General features: G+C 44.0%; 1 protein-coding gene across 5 annotated transcripts in view; it reads right to left on the reverse strand.

The window, feature by feature from the left end:
- The window catches only part of Tenm4 (teneurin transmembrane protein 4), a 375,231-nt gene that overhangs the window by 267,107 nt on the left and 81,851 nt on the right, over positions 1-26,273 (reverse strand). For 2 of the 5 annotated variants that reach the window (XM_026387277.2, XM_026387274.2), the window contains exon 3: positions 9,106-9,315. The exons of the other annotated variants lie outside the window; for them this stretch is intronic. In XM_026387277.2, coding sequence (XP_026243062.2) covers positions 9,106-9,315 — 210 coding nt within the window. The remainder of the gene's footprint in view (positions 1-9,105; positions 9,316-26,273) is intronic. 5 annotated transcript variants of the gene reach the window in all.

Raw genomic sequence — 26,273 nt, forward strand, 5'->3', positions numbered from 1 at the left:
CGCTTGCCATATGGCAAGCGAGTCACAGTGGTAATATACAATTTCCTTCTAAAATAAGTAAAAAAGTTTGAAAAAGAGTCAGTCTAAAGGAACACAAATAACAATGTAGGTGGGTGCACCACCATGGTACAGACTACGCCAGTGACAGACACACAGATGAAAAAGATTAAATGTTGATTTAATCCAGTTCTCTCACTGCCCAGACTAGAAAGCTAAGGGACAGGGCTCTTGCAAAGTGACGTAATAGTTTCTGATGTCCTCAGAAAAAACCAAATAACCAATCAATAAATGAACTGGGCAAAATAAATGGGCAAAGGAACTGAACAGGCACTTCACAGAAGAAACATGATCGGTCAACAAATATATGAAAAATGTTCAACATCTCTAACAATTAAAGAAAAGCAAATTAAAACTACACTGAGATTCCTCTTACTCTAGTCAGAATGGCAATTATCAGAAATATAAGTGACAATAAATGTTGGTGAGGATGTGGGGAAAAACATACACTCATACATGACTGCTAATTGGTGCAACTACTCTGGAAAGCAATATGGAGATTCCTCAGAATACTTGGAATGGAACAACCATTCGACCCAGTTACTCCTCTCCTCCGTTAATACTCCAAAGACTTAAAATCAGCATACTTCAGTGACACAGCCACATCAATGTTTACAGCAGCTCGATTCACAATACCTAAGCTAAGAAGCCAACCTAGGTACCCTTCAATAAATGCATGGATAAAGAAAATGTGGCCTATATACACAATGAAATATCACTCAGCCGTAAAGAAGAAAGAAATTATAGCATTGCCAGTAAATGGATGGAATTGGAAACCATCATGCTAAGTGAAATAAGCCAATGCCCCAAAGCCAAAGGCCAAATATTCTCTCTGATACGCAGATCCTAACACATGGGTGTTTGTGTGGGAAGATAGAAGTTCACTGGATTAGACAAAGGGAAATGAAGGAAGGGAGAGAGGATGGGAATGGGAAAGATAGTAAGAATGAGTCAGACCTAAGTTTCTTGTGTTCATATATGAATACATGAACAGTGTAACTCCACATCAGGTACAACCACACGAGTGGGAAGTTATACTCCATGTATGTATAAAATGTCAAAATACACTCTACTGTCATGTATATCTAAAAAGAATTTTAAAAATTAGGAAAAAAAAGGAAAAAAAAAAAAAAGAAGACAGGTGCCTTGTTCCCAGGCACAGGTCTCTTAAAAAAGCAGCTTTCCATGCTAGACTGGGAGGGTTTCTCCAGATAGGTTATAACTGGAAAGCTGAGCTTACATGGATGGCAGGGCCTTCCCAGGTCAGATGGACCATTGTGAGCAAAACCAAAGCGGGTTCAGAGCTGTGCAGCCCAAGGGAGCTCTCTCAGGTGCTCCGTGTTCTGCATCTGTTGCTCAAGTGTCCCAGGCTCCACCACTGTCCCCACGCAGCCATCCTTACTGTTCTGTAGATCCAACAAGATGATGTGTGTGAACAAAGCTTTGAGAATGAAATGGCTGCACAGATGTTAGTTATACTAGTCTCTCAAATGCTCCTTGACTTTCTTTCAGGTGCATCTTTAACAATCTGGGCCCCAAAGTGTCAGGAGATGCTTTAAGATGTGGTGACCTAGCCGGATGCAGTGGCATACACCTGTAATCCCAGCAGCTCGGGAGTCTAAGGCAGGAGGAATGTGAGTTCAAAGCCACCCTCAGCAACTCAGCAAGGCCCTGAGCAACTCAGTGAAACTCTCTCTCTAAATAAAACAAATAAAAGGGCTGGGGATGTGGCTCAGTGGTTAAGTGCCCCTGGGTTCAATGCCTGGTATTAAAAAAATATATATGGTGTTCACAAGGGCTCTGGGGAGCAGGCCACTAACATTTCAATGGGGACACAAACCAGGCTTAGTTTCCAGATGGTAGAGCTGGGATGCATGGCTAATGTGCCTTCCTCAAGGGGTGGTCTGGGAGTTCCTAGATCCAATCAAGCCATACACCAAAATTGTTATTTCTGTACTTTTTAATGCAATGGCATTTGGGGGAAATGAATGGAAAAGGAGCTGCAGAGAGTCTGCAATCCAGTCACGTGAGTGACTAATTAGAGGGCCCTGGTTCTCCCAGGACGTTCAGTTACATTAATTCAAAGTGTGACCTGTTTATTTTGTGAGGTCAGGAAGAAGCCTTACCTCCTAGAAAGCCAATGTGGCAATTAAATTAGAGTCACTAGAGTTTGCCTGGGGGAACGTATGAAAAAGGGCTTTGTAAACTACATAAAACACAAGTGACCCCTATGAGGGTGTCCCCACTGCCCCCAATTAGGGGGCATAATTGTCTGCCCCTGGTGGGAGGCCACAGGTGAGGGCTTGTCTGGCTCGGGAAGCACCTGGCAGAGTGGAAAGGGCCCTGAAGTCTGGGCCATGCTTTGAAATCTTAGCTCCGTAGCTGGGCAAATTGCTTCATCTCCATGAATCTCCACCGCTCTACCATGTACATGGCTCAGTGCGCTATTTTTAGGGTGGTGGTTTTGCACGTGCATGGGAGGGGTGCTGGGAGAAAGGAGGGAGAAAGGAGGGAGAAAGGGAAATCAACTTATTTTTCAGTTTCATTTTAATTTTTAATTTTGAAGTTAGGTGCCAGGCACTGTGGGCGTGCAGGAGGTACAGAGTGACCCAGACCTCCTTCCAGGAACTTGGAGCTAGATGAGGAGTACAGACACGTGAATAACCAGGGCTCAGACTGCAGGCAGGAGTCTACGAAAGACAGTTGGGTATCCAAGAAGTGGGGCACCACAGCAGAGAGGGTGCAGGAACGCTTCCTGAAGAACTCACGCTGGCCAAGTTCTCAACTTGGGAGAAATGACAACTAGGCCTCTTGCCTCCTCAGCTCCCAGGCCTGCAGGCTGGCCAGCATGCTGTGCAGTTCCCTAAGCTCTCGCTGCCAAGCAGAGTGGGTGAGACCTTTCCAGGCAGTAATTATGAGTAAACAACAAGTGCTCCACAGAGCTGCCCAGCCAGAGACTTACACCTGTATCATGCGGTCTGGTTACTAAACCTTTCTGAGTCTTGGTTCCCCCATTAAAAAAAAAAAAAAAAGGTACAATTCAGTATTATCACAAATTAGCTATCTTTATACCGCCCCCCCCCCCCAATTTTCGGGAATGGTCACACACATCTGTGATCCCAATGGCTCCAGAGGCTGGGGCAGGAGGATTGTGAATTCAAAGCCAGCCTCAGCAATGGCGAGGTGCTAAGCAACTCAGTGAGACCCTGTCTCTAAATAAAATACAAAATAGAGCCGGGGATGTGGCTCAGTGGTTGAGTGCCCCTGAGTTCAATTTCCAGTACCCCCCAAAACCAAAACAAACAAACAACAAAAACCCCAAACTGCTAGACCAAATATTTTACTAAAATGCATCTGGTGGCAAAAAACTTTAACTTACAGTAGTCTTTAAGCTTTTTTTTTAAATTTTAATCCCACTAGTTTAATTGTATCAGTTTTGATGTTTTACTGCAGATGTGTTTGATCACTATGGGAGTTTCAGGAAGAACACAGAAGATATATTCTATTTTCTTTCTTAAATCTGAAAATATCTGAATTCTGATATGCATTTGATTCCCACAGTTTCATTTAAGGAATTTTGACTCCATAACTTAATTTAATTTCTTTCTTCCTTTTTTTTTTTTTTTTGGTACAAGGGATTGAGCTCAGGCACACTCGACCACTGAGCCACATCCCCAGCCTTATTTTGTATTTTATTTAGAGACAGGGTCTCACTGAGTTGCTTAGTGTCTTGCCATTACTGAGGCTGGCTTTGAACTCATGTCCTCCTATCTCAGCCTCCTGAGCTGTTGGGATTACAGATGTGCTACCGTGCCCAGCTTGACCTATACCTTTTTTTCAGGGTCTTTCTGCTTAGAATATGCTCCCCCCATCTCTCTGAAAAACACCCATAAACATTTAAAATGTCATCAGGAATGTATGAATAAAGGAATAAATCAATTTATCTCGCTACCAAGAGTTAGGAAGTTGGTTTCTCTATACAGCTGGTACAATAAAAATTTATTTACCAACAAAGGTCTTTTGATGCAAGGGCTGAGAGCAATGGTGAACCAAACTGCCTGAAGACTTTACCCTTTATCCTCACAACTTGCTAAGCCAGCAGACCCGAGAAACTGCAGTTGGTGCAGAACGACAGAAGCAGGTTCCATGAAATTCTTGGTGAAAGGAGAAAAAAACAAATCTCACTGGACACTTTCCTCAACATTTAGAAACAGGCATTTCACAAACTGACTTGGACGGACCTGGGCAGTCTCCCCTCCAGGGACTCTAGATAGGTTCTAAATTAAGTTGAAATTTTTATATTGTTTTAAGAAAACACTTTTAGAAGGAGCTTACATATACACAGTGTTTCCCATTGAAAAGAAAAATAAACACTCTTCCACTGGATTGGAAGTCAAAACAAAATAATCCCAGCTGCTTAAGACCCTAGAAAGTCAATCAAACTGCCAAACAATAGTGATGCTGACTGTGAGAAATTTTCTAAGGAGAGGCAGGAAGGATCTGGTGCTGGGGTGGCTGGGGTGGAGTGGAAGGGAGTCAGGGATATCCTGTTTTTTTGGAAGCTATGACAAAATTTAATGTCTAAGTTCTCTGATCTGATTTGCCTCTGAAACTCCTGCAGTCTTCACAAAAACACCACGAAAAGATTCCATGCCGTGGTATCAGGCAGCCCAGGAGTTCAAATCTGACTGTATCACTTAGAAGCTGTGTGACTAAGAGGAGGAAATGAACTTCTCTGGGCCTTTATTACTTCAATGAGATTAAAACAGGGTTATATCATAGGATAGATAAGTGGTGTCAATGATTCCACAAAATAAAATGCTTCTAACATGCTTCTTCAAGGTTTTGTAGTGACAGGCATCCAACAATGAGGAATTCTTTTAAAAGCAGAGAGGGGACACAAGAGACATCATGGCACAGCTTATATAGAATTCCTCTTGTCCTCTCCAGCCTTCTACTAAGGAGGGGACAAAAATGACAGAGTCTAGTACTAGAAGTGAAATGAAAAAGACAAGGGAAAAAAAAAAAAAAGAAAGAAAGAAACAACGACTCTGGAGTCACAGGCTTGGTTTTGAATCTTTGCCCATGTCCCTTAAAAGAAGCAGGGCAAAGGGCAAGTCTCTGCCACTCCCTGGGCCTCAGTTTCCCAAACAGTGAAAGAGAGATAAACTGAAGCTTAAATAAGATTATGCACAAAAAGAACAATCTGATACACAGAAGGACCTCAGGACGCCAATTCCCCCACCCCTAGGCCTTTGAGGAACTCTAAACAGCCTTCCCTGACCCTCTTAAATATTAACTCCCAAGTTTTCAAAGTCCCCTCTCTTTAGAATTGAGATTAGAACAACTCATGAAGCATTTAATATTTATCCTGAAAAGTTTCTTTGGGATAGGGACAAATACTTACTTAATCCTAAGCACTTCCTTAGCTTCTCAACAGCCACCAGTTGATATTTCAGTGAAATCTTTCTTTCTATACATCAGTGGTTTCTGGATGAGTGCCCTTGGGGGAGGATTAGGCTCCTGATGACAAAGAGCCACTTGCCCTATTTTCCACAGGGACTGTGAGTTGTGCTGGGATGCCCCATGTGTCCTCTCTGCACTTTACATGGGGATTTTCGCAGGGTGGTTCTTAGACATCTCAGGCCTGGGGTCCCAGCTTTGGGCTAGAGTTGACACAGCTGCAAGCAGCGGGCCTCCAGGGGAGCGGGAGAGAGGCAGCCTGGCTGCTGAGAAGGCCGGTTTCAAGAGGTCAGCTTCGCCACAGGAAGCTGCCAAATTTTCACCCTTCAGGAGCCAGAGGGGCATCCTTTGTCATTAAAATGCATTCCCAACTAAATCTGAGGGAAAGCGGCCCTAAAGTAATTGATCTGTTTAGGGTGGGCTCTAAAACCTTAAATTGGTGGCAGGCAATAGGGTGTGCAGTTAGGGAGGTTTTAAAACAGTTTTGTCTTTAGATTCCTTAACAAACTTGGAAGGTTTTCTCCCCGCCATTTCAGGGATGGAGGAACAGATGATCAGAGAGGTTCAGGACCTTGCCTGGGGTCCCACATCAGGAATCCAGTTTTAGGTTTGGGTCTACAGCCTCCAGGGCCGACTCTGCTGACCTGTAGTGGTGTGTAGTTTGCATTGCTTGCTCACTGGTTCATTCATTCACTTCTTCAATGAACACTGAATAATAAGTATCCCTAAGACCATCTACAAAGGTGTTAAATGTTGTTATCTCTGGAACAAGGATGACACGTGCATCACATTTTACCCTTCTGGATTATCTGAATGCCAACGAGCATCATTCCTTTTATAATTAGCAAAATACTATTGCTCATAAACTCATTAAGATATTTTATCTTTTTCTTTTATTCTTTTTCTCCCCCTTTCTTTTTAAAGAAAGCATACCAAACTCTTCCAACTTTACTGCACTCTGATGTAGCAGGACCTACTCATGGTCCCTCACTAGTGCTAGACTCATGTCAGCACCCGCAGGTCCTTCAGTATATAGAAGACCTTCCAGCTTGGGCTTGCAGGGGACAGGAGGAAGCAGGCAGGGGTTAGCTATAGGCCAGATGCAGTGGCTTCTCCCAGGACCCCAACCCTAAAGCAGACAACCAATAAGGACCTAGAATCTCCCTTTAGGCATGGGACACATTTAAAAACAATCTTTAGAGTGATACTCAGAGCAAGGCCCCAGGGAAGCAATTCCTAATGTCTCGAACCCCACAGGGAGCAGGACCCCTGAGGTGTAAAACTGAGCAGAGATCTATAGGCCAAAGTCCCCCCAACCCCATCTTCCCTGCACATCAGTAATGCAGAAGCACCTCAGCTTGCCCCAGAATTTGCAATAAAGCGACTGCTCTATTTCAGTTAATAAACAAAGGGAGAGATTAAGGACTTTAATCTCCTGCCTTCTCTTGTACCTGCAATGCTTATGTATAAAAAAGTATATATATATATTATATAATATTATATTTAATAAATATATATAACGTTTCTCCCATTCCTAATAAGCTAAAGAAAGCTATTGGCAGAGATAACTCTGACAGCACCACATGGCACTGATAAAACCAGAGTACCTTAGAAACTGCTCCATCATTGGCAAGATGGGGAAACTGAGGCCTGGAATAGAACAAGGACAAGTAGCCAATAAGCTACAGAGCTGGGCCTGGAACCCAGATCTCTTTACTCCCAGCCTAGGGTTCCTGTTTCCATACATCGTTTGAAACATGGGCACCAAATCACTGAAAAGAAAGTGCCACCCTCAGAGAGCACAGGGAATGGGCCCTGGAGGATCCTTTGGGTGTGGGTCATAGAGAAGGAAGGGCCTAAAGTCCTGTCAGAGGAGAGCCATGAAGGCCAAAGATCACTCTGGTGCTTGACAGCAGTGGAGTCTGGGAGAGGTCCTGGCTAGGGGATTGACTCTGTACCCAGAGGAGTTCAGGTGACTTTCACCATGTGGCCTTCCATACTTTTCCCAGGTCTGTGCCTGTTTATGGCCCAGGTTCCCAGGTTTAAGCAGGCTCCCAGTTCCAGCTTTTTGTTTTCTTCACATTTTCTTTCTGTTCAGAGGACTCTTGGTTATTCTTGCCCATAGTAACCACTGCCTGGCAGACTGTTCCTTCAGATCCAACTAGCACCTCCTCCAAGATGCATTTCCTAATTCCTTCAGGCAGCAGAGGCTTTATCCTGGGTAGGCTCCATCCTCCCTTATCACCTTGGGCTGTGAAATGAGGGCCTCTGATGAAGGCCTCTTGGAGCTTGCCTAAGTGCCTGGCAGCATGGGGTTGCTTTCACAGGTGGGCTCTGAAAGTTCTCTAGAGGAAGACTGCAGGTGCCCGGGAAAGGCATCGATATTTGCTAAACTTCTTCTCTGTCCCAGGCACTGTGATGGGTGCTCATCAGGAGCTGGCTAATATATTGTCCACTTTATGCTTGAGGAAACAAGCTTGGAAAGACATGGAGATGTTTCCAAAGTCCTAAAGCAATAAAGCTTACATCTAATGCAGAGCTGACTGATTCCAGACCCCATGGACTCTGCCTTATACTTCTCCATATCTCTACCTCCATTTCCAGAATCCTGTCTGAAACTCAGTACTGCATGGGCACTTATAAATAAATGTTTGCCATGTCAACATAACCTACAGTATTAATTGTGGGAAACAGTCTCATTTCTTCTGCTAGAATCAGGAAGTTTGGGGGCCATTAGAGTGATCCCAGGCTTCCTCATCTTCCTCAGAGGCTTGGATACCCTATAAAACATTTTTGCAAAGCAATGGACTGGCCTCTGTTGACCACAGGGCAAGCATCTTGGCCCAGGTGAACTCCGTCAGCCTGGAACTCTCCCACTGACCCCAACACACCTCCTCTCCTTAAAGAAAGCCAGGGCAGAGCCGATAAAAAGAGCTGGTCACAGGCAGATCCATGCTGAAATGCAGTGGCTCTGTCTCAGCCAGCATTCAGCCCTGTCACCGCCTGGGGCTTCAGAGCCCTGTCTTCAGACTGTGTAAAAGTTCGGAACTTTCAAAGCTAGTGCTGGGCTTCAGATAGGACTCCTTCTCTCAGTTTTCTCATTGTTAATGGGGACACTAATTCTGGTCTGGTAGGAAGGGTTGTAAGAATCCAATGAAGCAACAGGTGACAGTGCTGACACAGTCCCTGGCACACAGTGGGAAGCCAATCAGTGTTATTTGTATCTGGACTCCCCGTTGCCCTCCCTGCCGATCTTTGTATCTTCACCTGCTTGGAGCTCTACCTGATGCTTCTGTCGTGGTGTCTGTGCACCTCTGTCCGTGCACCTGCCTGCTGGAGTCTGTCGCCAAGGAGGAGGACAGCAACAGTCTCCCCCCAGGCTCCTACAGAGCCTCTGACGCCAGGCAGGAGCAGGAGCTGGATGGCTCTAGCCCGCGGAGCCTCCTGGCGCCCGACTGCCTGCGAGCCCACCGTGGTGCATGTGCACCGTGCATCTGCATCGGGGCCCTCCGCCCAGCAGGCGTCGTCAACGAAAGGAAATAAAAGAAACAAACCCACAAAAGTTAGGAAGAGAGAGGGACTTACCGTTTGCTGCGACCCCCAGGCTGGCGGAGCCACTTTTAACTAAGAATGAATTAGGGACAAACTCTTCCTCAGAGTCTGAGTCCGGGGTTGGCTGGGCCACACCGTTGCCTAGCAACCGCCTCTGGCTCTCATTGGCCGGAGGGGAAGGGGGCGGGGAGGGGGACTGCTCAATAGGGGTTGAAGAAGCAGATGAACAATGCAAGGGAGCACCTGCGAACCACAAAGACAAACACAGACAGAAAAAAAAAAATAATGAAAATTGATTCGGAGGCACACGGGGAAGGGGAGGGAGCAAAATAAAACACGTATCAACAGGGGAGGAGGCTCCCGATACTGCGCGATCTACTGCACACGTGGCCTGGGCGGGGCTGCTACCTCCGCAGAGAGTTGGTGAACACTCCTTCAGAAGAGCAGGGTCCAGGCAAAAGTCTGTGCAGCTCACAAAGGGCACCTTAGAAACACTCTAGGGGCACCTTCCCTGGTTTGCCTGTTCTTTTTGAGACGCCCGGAACCCTGAGGTCTAATTCTGACGGGGCTATGTGATCCATCAAAACTGCTGCCCTCTCTGAGTCTCAATGTCTCGTCCGTAAAAAGAGCAGTCAGGACTGAGTGATCTCTCAGCCCCTCCAAACTGGCCCGTCTGTGATGTCACCGAGCTTTAGTGATGTTCTTATTAGAGAGTTTTTAATCCAACATGCCTGGAACAAGCTCTGGGCCTCATAAAAGGCAGTGAGAGTTGGAAAGAATGATTCAGGGCTCCCTTCCACCTATGGCATTGTTGAGAATTTCAACACACTAATGTTTTACTTTTCTAAGAATCTAACATTTTATGATTCTTGAAACCTCACACTAAAGAAACATTCGTTGAATAGAACTGTTTCAGGGATTTAACACACTAGGATTCTTAAGTTCTGAAAGTTGAATATGACAATATTCTATAATATTAGGACAATGCTGTTGTGTGGGTTCCAGAACAGTGTCAGTAAAATCTGACTCCAGGGTTCTATTATGTCATGATTCAAAGGTCCTGGCTTCCTATCGTTCTATAGCAAACTCTAAACTCTTCAGAAGGAGGAGGTGATGGCCTGGGACAAGACTTTTGAGTTCAAGTAATTTGCAGTCTTGTCTGTGGCTGACCTTTCAACGTGTGCAGTACATCGTCTACAAGAGAGGGAACACAAGCACAGACATATACAAGTATACAGTACAAGACATTGCATCCACTTGGCAGCAAAGGCTGCTTATTTTCTCCCACCTTGATTGATAGAAGGTGCACAACATAATCGTATTCCATGTGGCTTTTCAGAGACTGACCCTTAGGAAGCATAATGCAGCCCAGATGTGCCATGGCATCCTAAAATTTGGCAGGACTCTAAGAGGGAGAGGTCATGGAGAGCTGCTGATTATTGGGGGCAAAGAAAAAGCTTTTCATATTTGGTCCACAAAAGAGACTCCCACTCAGTTCACAGTCACCAAATCTTGCAGGACTTTGCAGGTTCCGTGACCTTAATGTCCATCCCTGAACTTAACTGTGCATGACCACACTTTATAGAGTTGCTTTGTATGCCATTTAACTGCCTTATTTTAGAAGTTCAGTAAAGACAATTGAAAGAGTAGGAATCAATGACCATAGTACAAGCTCTGAACAGCTTTTCCCTCCTGGTTTTGGTATCTTTACAAAAAAATTCAGGCTAAAATTCAATTGTTCAAACCAGTATTCTCAATTTACCTTGACACCTCTTATCAGCCAAACCTATGGACTGGAGCATTCCTTTCTTTGACCTTGTCTTCCATCCTAATATCATGTTTGCCCTGCTATATGTGCAATTATCTGCATACATAAAAGTATGCAGTGCATTTTGGGGGTATGGTGCACTCTCGGAGTGGGCTTTAGAGTTCCACTGCAGCCTGTCTAGCTTCCTATTAGTTATATGATCTTGGGAAAATTACTTCTAGTTCCTTATTTATAAGTTGTCTACCCCCCTGTGCCCTGCCTGTTATATAGTTCCTGTGAGGACTAAAGATACTCTATGTGAGCACACACGGTGTGCATGAGCACGTGGGAGCCTGAGGTCAGTGCTCACCAAATGCTTATTAAATTGAACAAAGCCACCCCTCCAGGAACCCCTTTCAGGACTCCCCTTCCCCTACAGAACTGAACGGTGGAAAGATTTTTGTCCACCAGGCTATGTTTATTAAGCAAACAAATACCCACTTCCTCATCTTTTATTAATCAAAGACATCTTATACTCTCCAATCAGAGCTTCTGATGAGCTTGAGATAACTAGGACCAGATCCTGCAGCATTGTTAGTTTTCAGACCAAACTAGGAAGCACTATATGCTGTTTCAGGGTGCCTGTGAAAGCCTCTTCCCCAGAAAAGCCGGGAAGCTTTAACAAGTAAAAAGTTCCTGCATTAAGTTGTTCCATGACAAATTTCAGAGACCCTGGGTTGAGCCCAGCCTGGCATTCTCCCTGACCCCATGCCTGCCTTTTCTTCCTTCCATCCAATCTCCAGGTTTCTCCTCAGGATTGAGGGTTGCTCTGAATATTTATCACTAAAGCCTCCAACCAGGTGCTAGGGACTTCACAAGTATGAGAAGTTTCTGTGAGATACAGAAATCATTGAAAACCCCTTAATTCCCTTCCTCTCATTTATTGGCATCTTCTATGTTCACTGATTTTCAAGGCAGAATGCACAGAATGATTTCCTAGAATTCAAAGAGAATACTAGGAAATATTTATTTTTTAACTCATGATTTAAAAATTTTCTATGTAGTTTGTGTTTTATGATAGACACACATCAATGCATGAACTCTTGGATGCATGTCCTAAAATGCACTGCTGTACCAATGCAGCATGTTCCCAGCAGGGCAGGGCTGCGCTGGGAGAAGGAGCTCTGGAGCCAACTGCCTGTGTTGGAAACTCAGGCCCTATACCTCTTATGACCTTAGGCAAATTATTTTTCCCTTTGTGCCTCAGTTTCCTCATCTTTATACTTTAGATTAGAAAAAAGAGCACCTACTCTTTTTTTTTTATGTGTGTGTGTGTGTTGCTCTGAGGATTAAAGGGATTACAACAAGCAACATGTTGAGAACAGTGTTTGGCAGCCAGTAAACACCCAACAAACATCAAACGTTGCTATACAAACATGTATGGATAAAATGAAGGGCTGCTAAGTTTTTCTTTTTTATTAGAATAGAAGATGATTGTAAAAGTATGGTGAACACTGCTTCACATCAGAGACATTTCCTAAACACTCACTGAAGGTGAGGGGACACAGAGAGAGACACAGCCCCAAAGTGCGGGTGGGAGGGAGAATGCACACGGAGCTCTGAGCAAGGTGGGACATGTTGGAACGGCACGAAGCCCCGGTGCAAGGGGAGGAAGGCTGTGGGGCTCATTTCAAATGAGGGAACTGAGAAAGGCTTTATGGAGCCATGGGAGATTTCCATGGGGGAGGGATGGGGTTATGAGCATCCCCTGGCCGAGGGAAGAGTATAAAGTCCTTCCTTTCCCTGGTTTCAGCCATCTGCCCTTCCAATACCTCTCAGGTCTCATGTGTTACCATTACCTCCTCACCAAGTTCTGCTGAGACTTGCTGAGACACCTGGCTTGTTCTTGTTTCCAGAGACTCGTTGCTCTCGTTCTCTCACCCATGTTCACAGAGCTGTAAACTCTCTGTATTGAATCTATCTGAATGCTACTTCTGGGAGTGCAACTACAGTAGTTTTGCCTCTGAGCTTTTGCACACACCGTTCTTTTCCCCTGAAGCATTTCCTTTCCTCACTGCCACCTGGTAAGTCTTTTTAATTCCCACTCCTCAGAGTTTGATCTTATGGTGCCTCCCCCAGGAAGGCCTCCCTGATGCCTCCCCGAAGGGGGGCTTCACACCTCCACCATATGCCCTCAAGTCCTCTGGATTCTCCCTATTGCAACTTTTCTCACTTTGTGGTATTTACTTCTGTGTCCTTCATGTGTCTGCCAGCTTGTCTTTACCATATTTACTTGTGCTTAGTATCTTGCACATTGAAAGCACTAGTATGTATTTAAGAAGAAGAATACCTTGATTATCTACGTAAGAATGGTGAGACATGAACAGTTGGTTTAGGCCTTGAATATTAGGAGAAGGAAATCCGACTTTGACTGGAGAGCCTGGGAGGTTTTTAAAGCAGGAAGGTGACAAGCCCAGGGTCATGCTTTAGAAGGATTGATTCTTTAAGCCTCAGGCATCTGCTCAATCACCCAGATTTCCTCCCTGACTGGTTTGGTTCTGTCAGGCTGTTGAAAATCCAGATGACCTAGGTTCGCCTTTTGAATGAGGCCCAGATATATGCTCAGGCAGGCAAATAAGGGTGCCTGTTTCCTGGGGTTCAGTTGTGCCTTCCCATGTGTTCTGATTACCAAATGAGGGGAATCCAGTATTGTAGATGCTTCCATGTGTTTATGGTAAGATGAGATGGGATAATTAGAGGCCCTGCTCCAACACCCCTGGAAGAGTAGGAGGAATTATCCAAGCTTCTTGAGGAGGGCACAGTGAGCCTGGATCTGCCTTATGGATAATAAGGAAGGAGAAAGAAGACAACAAGGTGAGCCAGGGTGGACACCTGCATGGTTGGGGGTGGGGGTGGGGGCTCCAAAGGGCCCCAAACTGGGCTGGATGCTTTGTAAGATCTTTTCCTCACAATACCAGTATGGGTAGGAAAACCCATCCCCGTTTTCAAGGTCAAGAAAAGGAGGCTTAGAGAAGTAAAGGAACTTGTTTGTGGTTCTAGAGCCTAGAGAAGAACCCATAACTGTAATGCTCTTTCCATTGAATAGTGAGAATAACATTTTTCAACCGTGATTTAGATTTTCTACTAGGCTAGGGAGAGGAAGGGGCATGTCCTTTAGACAAACACAACTGAAGTAGAAAGATGGTGGATGATCTTCCTACTGGGCAGACCGGGGTCAAAGCCCAGTTTCACTGCAGGTTGTATGATCTTGGATAAGTCATTTCTTTAAGTCTCGATTTTCTCCTTTCAAAAATGGAACAACAGTGCTCACTGCAAAGAGCTGCTGAGGGACTGATGGTATTATGCTCAAAAAGAGCCCTGCAGTCGGCCTGTACATGGCAAAGCCTCAACCAATATTGTTTTCATCTGCCAGCTTTACAGTTGTAGATCTGACACAGACAGAACGTGGTGGTTTGGCGAAAGAAACAATGACAGATCTACATGTCTGCCAATGTCATTTTTATCAATATGTATCACGTGATGATGTGGAAAGAACAAAACAATAATAACGACAACAACAACAACAACAATAAAACAGAGGAGCCAAGCACAGTGGTGCATGTCTATAATCCCAGAGACTTGAGAGACCAAAGAAGGAGAATTGCAAGTTTGAGGCTAGCCTCAGTAACTTCACAAGGCCCTAAGCAACTTAGTGAGACCTTATCTCAAAAATTAGAAAGATTTGGGGTTGTAGCTTACTGGTAAAGTGCCCCTGAGCTCAATTCCCAATACTGATAGATAGATGGATAGATAGATGGAGTGAGTTAGGGAGACAGCTGTGTATAGGACAAGAAAGTCCTAGAATCTGCAGGAATAATTTCAGTGACCTATACCTCTCTGTGAATAAATGGTAGCTTTCCTTGCATTTTAAACCTATCCTATAACTAGAGCAGGCCAGTTCTCAAAGAATGCTATTTCCTAGCATTCTGGATTCTGAGCATATGTTTGGGATATGCCACGAGACTAAAAGTGTGAAAGGCTAGTTGAAGGACAAGTCAAAGAAAGACTATTAACAAAATGCACTTTTTTTTTTTTTTAACACTTTGCTCAGCAGTCCTGAGAAATGTGTGTGAATGCTAAGTGGAACTGTATTGATCTATGTTAAACCCCATCTAGGCTTTGGCAGGGGAATTTGGGTGTGCACACACAATGGAAAGTGAGTCCCCATCAGTAAAGCAGAGGACTAGCTGTGGGCTGCCACAGAGGCAATTACCTGGGTTATTGCAGGCGCTTTCTAATAACTGCTTTAACTGGCAGCCCCGTGACTTAGAAACCTTTATGTGAAATGTCTACTCCAGTTCTCAGTCATTACCCAATAAATGAGACCCAGCAACCACACCAAAGCAGATCCTCAGACCTACACAGGTTCCTCCTGTCCTTGGGGCACTGACCTGATGGATTCGTCCGTCCTGTGAAAGCTGGTGTGTTTCATCTTCTCAGCCTTCTTTCCAGAACCATTTCAGCCCCTCCACCTAAAACCCAATGTATTCCTTCTCTCCTCACGCACCAGCGCAGGCGATCACATTGCTTGGTTAGATAAGTAAAACGATATCAGTTCTGAGGAGAGGCGAGAACATGAAGAAAACTGAGATGTCCTACCGATTCAGAAATTTTGGGCTGATGGAGATCAGCAACTCTATTTTGATGGTTTCATGATCTGCTTTGTATTCCAATGAGTTAGGTTCACACCGACTCTTTGAACAGAACATCCTGCCATACAGGGATCAAGTACTGCTCATCTCTGTTCAGGCCTGGTTCACGGTCTCAAATCAACAAAGGGTCACAAAACTATTTCCCCTAATTACTTGAAGTTGATTGGAATCTATTCCTGCAAAATATTTCAGAGATCTGGAAATCTGAAAATCCAGAATGACCCACCATTCTGGTTTGTCAGGATAGCCCCAATTTACCCCTATTATTCTGCACTGACAATAACAGTCCCCCCTTTTACTGTAAAAAAATCTTGATTTGGACAATCCATTACAATTCTGCCCTGTTTTAGGGTAGTACAGATTCAGATCCACATCAGAGGTGGAGTCTCAGTAACCATGGAAATGGGGGTCAGGGGATCCAAATGGACGCAGGGTCAACAAAGTTCCTCATGATCATGGGTAGGTCCTCCTGTCTCTCTGTTGGACTAGTATTCCCTAAGGTCCTTTTGTGGTCCAACATTCTGCAAGATGGGAGTAACAGAGGTCTACACCTGAAGGTCTTGTTCTGAGGATTAAGGGGAAAAATGTAGGACATAAATGACTTCAGCTATGAGAGTCAGATACCTCCAGCATAGTAGATGCTCATAAAATGTTTATCTAAGGAATAAATTTGCATAAGTATATAGGGGGAAAACAGATTGCCAAAAATGAAAAACAAGGCCTTTGTAATGATTATCATAATTATTATGGGAAAATTTGAATTTTAATGTTTTTATACATTGAAAATCTTTTACAATGGATATATGTAGTTCTATATATCTACATGTATAATTATACATCATATGCATCATATATTTATATATATATAAATATATATATTTATATAAATATATATATATATATATTTTTTTTTTGTATAGGGAGGATTGAACTCAAGGCCTCTTGCATGCTAGGCAAGTGCTCTACCACTGAGTTACATCCCAAGCCTCTATCATTTTTATACTTTTAAAAGTTATTTTTTATAGTTTGGATATGAGGTGTCCCCTGAAAGCTCATGTGTGAGACAATGCAGGAATGTTCAGAGGTAAAATGATGAGATTATGAGAGCTGTAATTTATCAGTGGATTAATCCATTTGGTGGATTAACAATTCGAATGGATTAATGAGTGGCAACTGCAGGCAGGAAGGGTGAGCCTGGAGGAAGTAGGTCACGGGGGTGTGCTCCTGGGGGTCACATCATGCCTGCCTCCTTGCACTGGAACTCTCTGTGCTCTCTGGTTGTCATGAAGTGAGCAGCTTTCTTCTACCACATCCTTCCACCATGGGTTTTGCCTCACCTCAGGCCCAGAGCTGTGGAGTCAGCCAACATGGGCTGAACCTCTGAAGCAGTGAGCCAAAATAAGCTTTTCCTTCTCTAAGTTGTTCTTGTCAGGTCTTTTGGTCACAGTGATGAAAAGCTGACTAAAACATTATTTTTAAAACTGACGGATAAAATATGTGTGAAAATATTTGGCATCTAGTAAGTGCTAAAAGAGATGTTGGTCTTAAACATGATTTTATGCATTGATGCTAGTTGTTTAACTAAATATAAACTGATTTTTAAACAATTCCACTTCTAGGAATTTACACAAAACTTGATTTTTTTTTTTTTTTGCAGTATTGGGGATTTAACTCAGGAGCACTTTACCACTGAGCTATAACCAGATCTTTTAATTTTTTATTTTGAGACAGGGTCTTGCTAAGTAGCCCAGGCTGGCTTTGAACTTGAAATCTTCCTGACTCATCCTCCTGAGCTGCTAGGATTACAGATGTGTGCCACCATGACTAGCAAAAATTTTGACCTTTCAAAAGATTTTCTTTTGAGGATACACATCACAATATGATTTGAGGTAGTAAAAAGTAAAAATTAAAAAAAAAATGTTTAAAAGATTACACATCTTTAATTTTAAAAAGTAAATGCTTTCAAATAGATAAACTAAAGCACAGCAATACAATGCTAAAATGAAAAAAACAGTGTTATGGAGAACAAGATACAAACAAACCATGGTACAAAACTGTTTGAAAAGTACTTCTGGGGCTGTGGCTCAGCGGTACAGCTCTTGCCTAGCACGTGTGAGGCACTGGGTTCGATTTTAAGCATCACATATAAATAAATAAAATAAAGATCTATCAACAACTAAAAAAAAAATTTAAAAAAGCACTTCTAACTTTATTTAAGTGAATACATGTACAATGTGTGTGTACCAAAAATGTTAGTACCAGTTACCTTAGGGCGGTACAATTGTGAATAAAATTTTAATCTTTATATTCTAAATTTTCTAATTTTTTAAAGGAAGAAATGTGATGATGAGATTTGAAAAAACAAACAATAAAAATTATTGTAAAAAGAAGAAAATATCGAAAGCCCGGAAGACAGCTCCTGCTTGGGGCCTCTATTGGGATGAGCTGGAAAGAACCGCAGCCTACAGGGTTCAAACTCACCCCCTTGTCCAGCCTAGTAAATCTTGTGGGTCTTACTCCCCCAGCTAGGCAGCTCCCACTAAGTCAACTCTCCTCGACAATGGTTATTTTCAGAAGCAGACCCGGGGCCATCTGTCTCTGTGACTTATGCTGGGAAAATGGTCTCTGGAAAACAGGACGCAGTAAATTTCTCAGGCTCAGGTCATTTGATCTCTAGCTCTCCTCCTTACAGGTTTCTCTGGGACTTGAAAACATTAAAAAAATATATATATATAAGCATTCATGCTGAACAGAGCTCTGCTTTTACCTGCTTCCCTGGGGAAGCCAGGTCACTGGTGTTCCTCCTCCTCTGCAACCAGAAGAGAGCCCCTCCAACTGTCTGGTCTTCACATGGGATGGCCTGCCCACTAGTCTGCATGTTTGACAGACATATTCAATGAGGACATTCCTTGATTTATTTTTTATAATATTCAATTTATTGGGATATAATTCACATACAAGTCACCCATTTAAAGTGTACAAATTAGTGGTGTTCAGTATTTTCAAAGAGTAGTGCAACCATGGCTACAATCAATTTTAGAACATTTTCATCACTCCCTCCCAAAACCCCATGCTCATTGGCAGTCACTCTCCAGAACCCCACCTCCTGCAGGCCTGGACAGTCACGAATCTCCTTTCTGTCTCTATGGATTTACCTATTCCAGACATTTCATATATATAGGATCATACGATATATGCTCTTTTATGTCTGACTTCTTTCACTTTACATAATGTTTTCAAGGTTCACCCTTGCTTAAGCATGTATCAGGACTTTGTTTCAATTTATGGTCAAATAACATTGAAGTATATGGATATACCACATTTTGCTTATTCATTTATCAAACTTGGGTTGTTTTCACTTTTTGGTTAGTATCAAGGCTGCTACAAACATTTGTGTACAATTTTTTATATGGGAATGCATTTTTATTTCTCTCGGTATCAGGGTTCCAATTTCTTTACACCCTCACCAACATTTGTTATCATCTAAGTTAGTGATTACAGCTTTTCCAGTGAGTGTAAAGTGGTATCTCATTGTGGTTTGATTTGCATTTCCCTGAAGGCTAATGATGTAGAGCATCTTTCATGCACGTATTAACCACTTTTGTATCTTCTTTGAAGAAATATCTGTTCAGATCCTTCATCCATTTTAAAAGTTGAGGTGTGGCCATTGATTATAATCCTCAAACATTTATTTTATGCCTACTTTGCCAGGCAGCATTCTAAGCATGACTGTTAGACCCTTTGACCTCAGAAACTCACATTTTAGTGAAGGAGAAAAATTGATAAACAAGAAAACAAATACCTGCATAGAAGATCTAGTGGGGGAAATGCTATGAAGAAAAGTCAAGTGGGTGTGGGGGCTGAGGTAATGGAATGGGTGTGCTATTATAAATAAGGTGGTCAGGGAGGCCTCTCTGAGGTCAGGAGGTGACAGAGGAGGTTAAGGAGTGAGCCATACAAACATCTGGAAGCCTCTGCTTTCCAGGTAGGGGTCCAGCAATGCTAAAGCCTCTGTAGTAGGATCAAGTTCATTTGAGAGACATCAAGGAAGCTAAAGGCTGGAGAAGCATAACAAGGAGAGTGCTAGGAAATGAGCCCTGAGATGTTGTCAGGGGCCAGATTATAGATGAGCAAAACCTGCAGACTAGAACCTTTATGCATATGTATTCATATGAGCCAATTCCCTAAGGAAGTGGACTGATCTTAGTCATCTCTGTGTGTCCACTGCACATCAATGAAATTTACATGTGACGAGCACCTACTACTTATTATATTTTACTGAAATCCTAACAAAATCAGTATGTACCTGTGAATAGCATTTACTCTATAGTTTGCACAGGAGTTTCACATCTATCATCTCGTTTGATCCTTACCACATCTGAGTGGGGTAATGGTCATCACCCCCATGTTACAGATAGATAAACCAAGGAGAGGTGATGTGATCTATGGAGGGACAACCAACTTGTAGGGTGCTATGTGGGATTCTAATCCAGGGAGGAGCAACAAATAAGATCTGGATTTAAAACTGATGATTGTGACTTGACACAGATTGTTTCATGTTTTAGAACCCTGGGATCTCAGGATCTGGGCCTACCTTCCAGGGATTCCTTGAAAAGTAAATCAATGAGTGCACGTGTAGCATACAGCAGGTGCTCAAGAGTGAGAGCTGTCTTCCAACTCCCTTGAAGGTCATACACCGAGGCAGCCTGTGTGTGCAGTCCTGACTAGACACCAGAGACACAGTCCCCTGGAGGGACACCCAGCCTCATGGGTGACGGTGACAGAAATGCTGTACTTTATTATAAGAGAGGCAGTGAAGCCAGCGGAGGGGGCAGAGGCGAGGGAGGTACTGGGATCAGAGAGGAGGTGAACAAGGGGCCTGAGGAGCTCCAAGGGCTAGTGCTGACAACCTTTCCCAGAAGCTGCCTCCAGAGGGGTTTAAGATGGCCCGTCAAGGCCTCAGGAGGCCTGGCTGGGTCTGTCTGTGGAGGGCCACCTTCTGTGGGATGTGGAGAAGGAAGGCACAAGGCAAGCTGGATTATCTCTGACTGTCAAGATCTGCTGGCAAACGTGACCAAGGAGCGACTAAAATTGATGGCTTTGAACATTCTGGTTCCAGAGAGCTTTCTTCAACAGGGAGGCCTGGACTCTGCACTTTTGCACTCAGATTTGATTAAGAAAGTCTCCCAAACAGCTGTTTAAAGTCATTTATTACTTCCTGGGGCTGTGTCTCTCTCTATTTTTCCCCCACCCTCAATTTATACAGCTGCAAAATTCTAGGACCCAAGATCAAGGATGAGTGTAATGGAATCATCAGGCTCCCTTCTACTCAGATATTGGAGGGATAGTGGGGGTACTAGGTACAGATAAAAGTAGTAAGAGACAGGGAGCTACAAAGAGAAAAGAGCCACTTGCTGGAGGGCAGGGAGGTCATGGAGATTAATTTAGTGTCCAACACTATGGAAAACCCTTTATATAAATTATTTCAATTAATTCTTACATCCTCTGAAAGGATGTCAGGCTCCAAATGACAGATTCAGATTTGAGGTTTCAATGAGGTCACCCGGCTGGTGAGTGCCAGGCTGAGCTCTGGACATTGTTCTGTTGGACCCTAAGCCCACACTTTCCCACTAAAATAACCTGAACAGACCATAGCAATAAGTGTAAGAATGTATGTTTGTAAATTCATGGGTTTACCTCCCTGATCTTCCATCATCTGTGAGAAGAGGGCAATTAGGTTCAAAATTAAGCCACTTACTCAAAGCCACAAAATAGTGAGGTGTGGAGCAGGGCTTCAAAGCCAGGCCACTGGAGCCCACAGCTGCAATTCTTTCCAGGGCCTCATTCTGTCTTTCATAAGGTCTTGGAGTGGGAGTTAGGGATTAGTGTAACCAATGAACTGGGAAAAAACCAACCAGGAAATAAAAAGCATGTAAAGCCAAGCCTGTGCTGTGTATTTATCATTTGTGGAGTTTTTCTAAATAACTATAATATTTCAATTAAAAAAAATTTAAAAAATAACAGAAAGCCATGTGGCGTGAATGCAAGCATAACGAGGAGAGGCATTTCCCTCCAACAGCTTTTCCCTGGCAAATGCCCTGATTTGAAACAGCTTCCTCTGAATGTACTCGTGCCTCAGCTTCTTGCTCTCGTTAAATTTAAACAAAGCTTCTTGCAACTTTTTTGGGGAGAAAATATAACCATCGTAAAGGCCAAGGTTCCAGAAACCTCTTCTGTTGCTCTAGAAAACCAAGGTGGGGAGAGTGGACGGGGGCAAAATGACTGGGGATCTGTCCCACAGAGACTTCATCTCACCCAGGCTTGGCACTTCCCCTGAGGGAGGTTCTCAAAGGAGGAGGCATGGGGGAGATTGATGGTACAAATTTGAGGGAAATCAGATTTGGTTTTAATCCTGAACTGTACTCTACACCCAAAGGAACCTTTGTGATGATAGGAGAAGTGAAAGGAGCAGCCATTAACCACGTGCCTTGTGTGGTCGGGCACAGGACCCAGCACCTAATGTGTGCTTTCCCACATGAACTCCACGTAAGTATCACTCTCTTACTCAACAAATATTAGCTGAATTTAATAAACAACAAAAATGTACCGCCTCCCAGTTCTGGAGGCTAGAAGTCCCAAAGTCTGGGTGTTAGCAGGGCCACCCTCTCAGTTGCTGGCAACTTTGGCTTTCCTTGGCTTACATCACTCCAGTATCTGACTCTGCCATCCCATGATGTTCTCCTAGTGTGTCCCTGACTTCATGTAGTCATCTTCTGGAAAGGCTGCCAGTCAGATTGGATTAGGTTCCTGCCCTACTCCAATAGGACCTCATCTTAACTGATTACAACTCCAATGACCGTATTTCCAGATATGGGTCACGTTTTCAGGTACTGGAGGTTAGGACTTCCATGTGTCTTTTCTTCCAGGGGTGAGGGATGGAGGAGGATAATCCAACCCATAATACTAACACTGCGGTGTGGTGCTTCCAGCACAGAAACCACCTCCTCCAGTTGAGTAAGTTGGTACAGGGGCCAAGTGATTTATTCAAGACCTGTGGTAGTAAATCACAAATCCAGATCTGAGCCAAGCACGCATATTGATGGGTGCCAGCATGGGATTCCCTTAGCTGGTGTTTTTTATATAGAAAGAACTTTCACATATGATATCACACTTTGTCCTTGATACCTCTATGAGATAGGTATCATTCTTATTTTCCTGATAAAGAAAATGAACTCTAGAAAGAGAGGTTAGTCATTCATGAGAGGAAGAAAAGGACCGAAGAAAAGGACCAAAATGGTGGCTAGACTTTCTACCTATCCTTTTTCTGCAACCTCATCAAGGAGATGGAAGGGTTTGTGGTAGGAGAACTGGCCACCAGAACTGGAGCCAGAGGCCAACACAATTGGCTAATGAAACGGTCTGATCCCAAGTCTTCCTGGGGAGGCTGCTCACCCTGACTGAGGGTACTGGATTGAAAAAGGAATAAGGACTTGACTATTTGTTTCTTTTAACCAAAAGGCTCAGCTGGAATCAGAGGAATTTAGATATCAGAGGCTAATGGCATTCAATACGCCTAAGCTCAGGAGTTCAGATCTAGCCCCACTTCTTGGATGGCAAAGCCTGATTGTTGCTAACATAATAAAATTTCTTGCTTTCTGGAGGGAAAGGCCCTGGAAGAAGCTTCTTGACATTTCTTGGGCAGATCTTGAGAAAGAGCATTCCTGTGACTTTGGAGTTGGCACACATGGACTGCATTTGCCTCGGATTCCACGTGGTTTGGAAAATGAGGGGAGAGGTGCCTGCAGGGTAGGAAATGCATTTAGGATGTTCCTGTGTGCCAAGAACACAGAGTTCAGTGGTTCGAGAGGCTGTTGTGTGTGTGCAGGGTGGGTCTATGTAGTTGTCACAGGACCCTGGGCTAACCAGAGGTGAGTACCAGTCACTTGGTAAAGAAAGTCAAGCATCTTTCTGGAGTGTCCTACACCTAGATCCTGCCCTGGGAAGTTCTCAGCAATCCTGCTCAGAATTCCAACTAGCACCCCAATGAAGCTATGGAGAGCAACAGGACTGGGTCCCCACATGCCTTTGACAAGTGCCCCCTTTGTGGCCAAGCAAACCCAGCATAGGCAATTGCCCCATAACACCATAAAGGTGAGAAGAACAGAGGAGGCTCTGAAGACTTAAGGTCCAGCAGCACCTTCATAGAGAAAGTGAGGCTGAAGCAGAAGCCTGCAGCGGAGCTCAGAGGTGTGACCAGGCTACCGAGGCATCGTGGGCATGTGTGGGCTGGGCATGCATGTGCATGTGTGTGATGTACCACACCTGTGTGCAAGGGGTGGGCTGATGAGTGTCTCAGGCAGAAAGAGCTGGCCAAGACCCACAGGTAGAAAAGAGTACAGTACTGCTAGGAAAACGAGAGGACTAAGTGTCCCATGAGTCAGGAGTAGAGGTAGACAAAATGGCACAGAGATGAGTGGAGAGGCAAAGTGTGGATCCTGTGAGGGCTTCTCCTAGAACCCAGGGCCTGTCCCTACTCCCTGGGCTCTAGACCCAGTGTCTAGGCTGTGCCACCTGAACTGAGTCATGAAACTTTTCTGGGTCTCTTAAGCTGCAAATTACCATGGTTACACAGGCCACCTTCTAAGCTCTCTTAAAGCTCCAATATAACAGTAGTGAGACTGATTTGTGCTAGTCTACAAAATCCTCATATCAGTCTCTGAGTCACTCTTTATTACCCCCCCCCATTTAGCAGATGAGAGGAGAGAAGTTCAAAGAAGGTTAAGTGACTGCCTTCTACAAATCTATGATTTTGTGAAAGAAACCGCTCTTGGGCTTTCTACGGAAATAACTGAGTCCTGTGCTCTTAGAGGAATTCTATTTAGAGAAGAGAGAAAATGATTTGTTAATGACAACAATGACAACGGTGATGATAACGGCTACTATTGATTGGGTACTTTCTCTTTGCTGGACGTAGTACCACAGTGCGTAGAGACAGGCATCCAGCTTTAATCCTCACAAAAGTCTTAGGAGGCTGAGATGTCTACTGTCCCCACTTCAGAGATGAGGAAGCTTGGGCTTACAGTGATCAATCAGCTTGATTAAGGTCACAACGTCAAGCTGAGCAGGGAAAGGACTGAAGGTGGCCCCAGGTGGCTGACCATCCATAGCCTAAGCATTGAAAGATTTTTCTGGGAAGTTTAAAAAGAAGAAGGCTCTTCTAGCACAACTTGGAGGTTTACACATGAGGAAATTGAAGCCTGGAAAGGTGATGGAATGAGCCCCAGGTCCTACCATAAGGCAGCAGAATTGGCTTTGCAGTATGAATTTCAATAATAGAAACAGTATTGAGTGGCAGCCTAGCAGAGTGGCTAGACCATGACCCCTAAAGCCACCTGCCTGAGTTTGAATCCACTGCTGCCACCTACAAGCAGTACAACCCTGGACAAGGCCTTTCAGTTCTCTCCGCCTGGGTTTCTATGGAATAGGGATAAGAGTAGTACCTACATCACAGGGTTGGACAAGGTTTAGGGTCTAGGCCTGGAAGCTCTACCAAGCATTTGTAATCACTTGTTAAACTGTTCTGTGCCAGAAATGATGCTTGATGTTCTTTATTTGAATCTCAGATTGGAAAGGGATTATCATGCCTATATCCAGACAGAAACCAACTTAGAATGACAAATAGCGTGTCTAAAGTCACACCTCCTGGGAGCTACCGAAGCTGAATTGGAATCCATGATCATCTGATCCCCAAACCACAGTAACCTCTCCCGCATATATGCAGCTTTGCAAAGAGCACTGACACCCAGCACCGCATTACTATGAAATATTTTGCCTGTTTTTGATGTTTATATCTTAAAATGATGGGTGTGGGGGAGGGGGACATTGACAAGCAAGAAAGCACAGCCACAAGTGGGATGCATGACTGCATTCAGTATTCTCTGTTATTCTACAATAGAAACGTGATTATTTTATAAGGATAATAACGACTCATCCTGTGTACAGAACCCTCTGTGGCTCAGAAAACCTTTCACATCCATTATCTCACTGCGTCTCCACAGTGGCCATGCAGGTAGGGGAACAGAGCTCATTCTATTATTGCCTGTTGTGGCGGCCACTCTTGGTTGCCTCCAGTACTCACTGCCCTCTCTGACATAAGCCCGGCTTTGCTCGCTAGCTGTTCCTCTTCGTGTGTCTCAGTTGGTGGATCCTGACTGGAAAATAATGGTAGTTCTACTCTCTTTGGGGGAATGTGAACCACTGGCCAGTCTGACATGAGGAGAGACCCGGAGTTCCCTGGACATTGAACCATCTGGACACAGTGCTTGATATGGCAATAATGGAAGCCAAGACACTAAGTCTGAGCTTTGATGAACATGCCTGGAATTGCTCTGCCTCAGGACTTCTTGCTGAGATAATAAATGTCCACGTTAATAATAATGGTGGCAGCTAGTTTGAGTTGCTGTCTTGTATAAGGCATCCTAATCTGCCCTACCTCACTGCAGACTGTCTTCCTAAAAACCCACTCCCACTACTTTTACTTTTCATGCTTATTTTCCTGTGCTAAAAAATATGATCTTGCTGAAATCTGTTACAAGCAAACTATAGTTCAGTTTCTTGGGTTCCCTTTCAATGGACACGAGCACCTCCTGCATTCCCAGGGTTTGTCCATGGACAGGACTTAGCAGAAGGTGGGCATGAAGGGACCCCAACCACGAGAATCCTGTGTAGTGATGTTAAGGCTG

This window comes from Urocitellus parryii, chromosome 4 (assembly GCF_045843805.1).
Source record: "Urocitellus parryii isolate mUroPar1 chromosome 4, mUroPar1.hap1, whole genome shotgun sequence".
NCBI classification, from domain to species: Eukaryota; Metazoa; Chordata; class Mammalia; order Rodentia; family Sciuridae; genus Urocitellus; species Urocitellus parryii.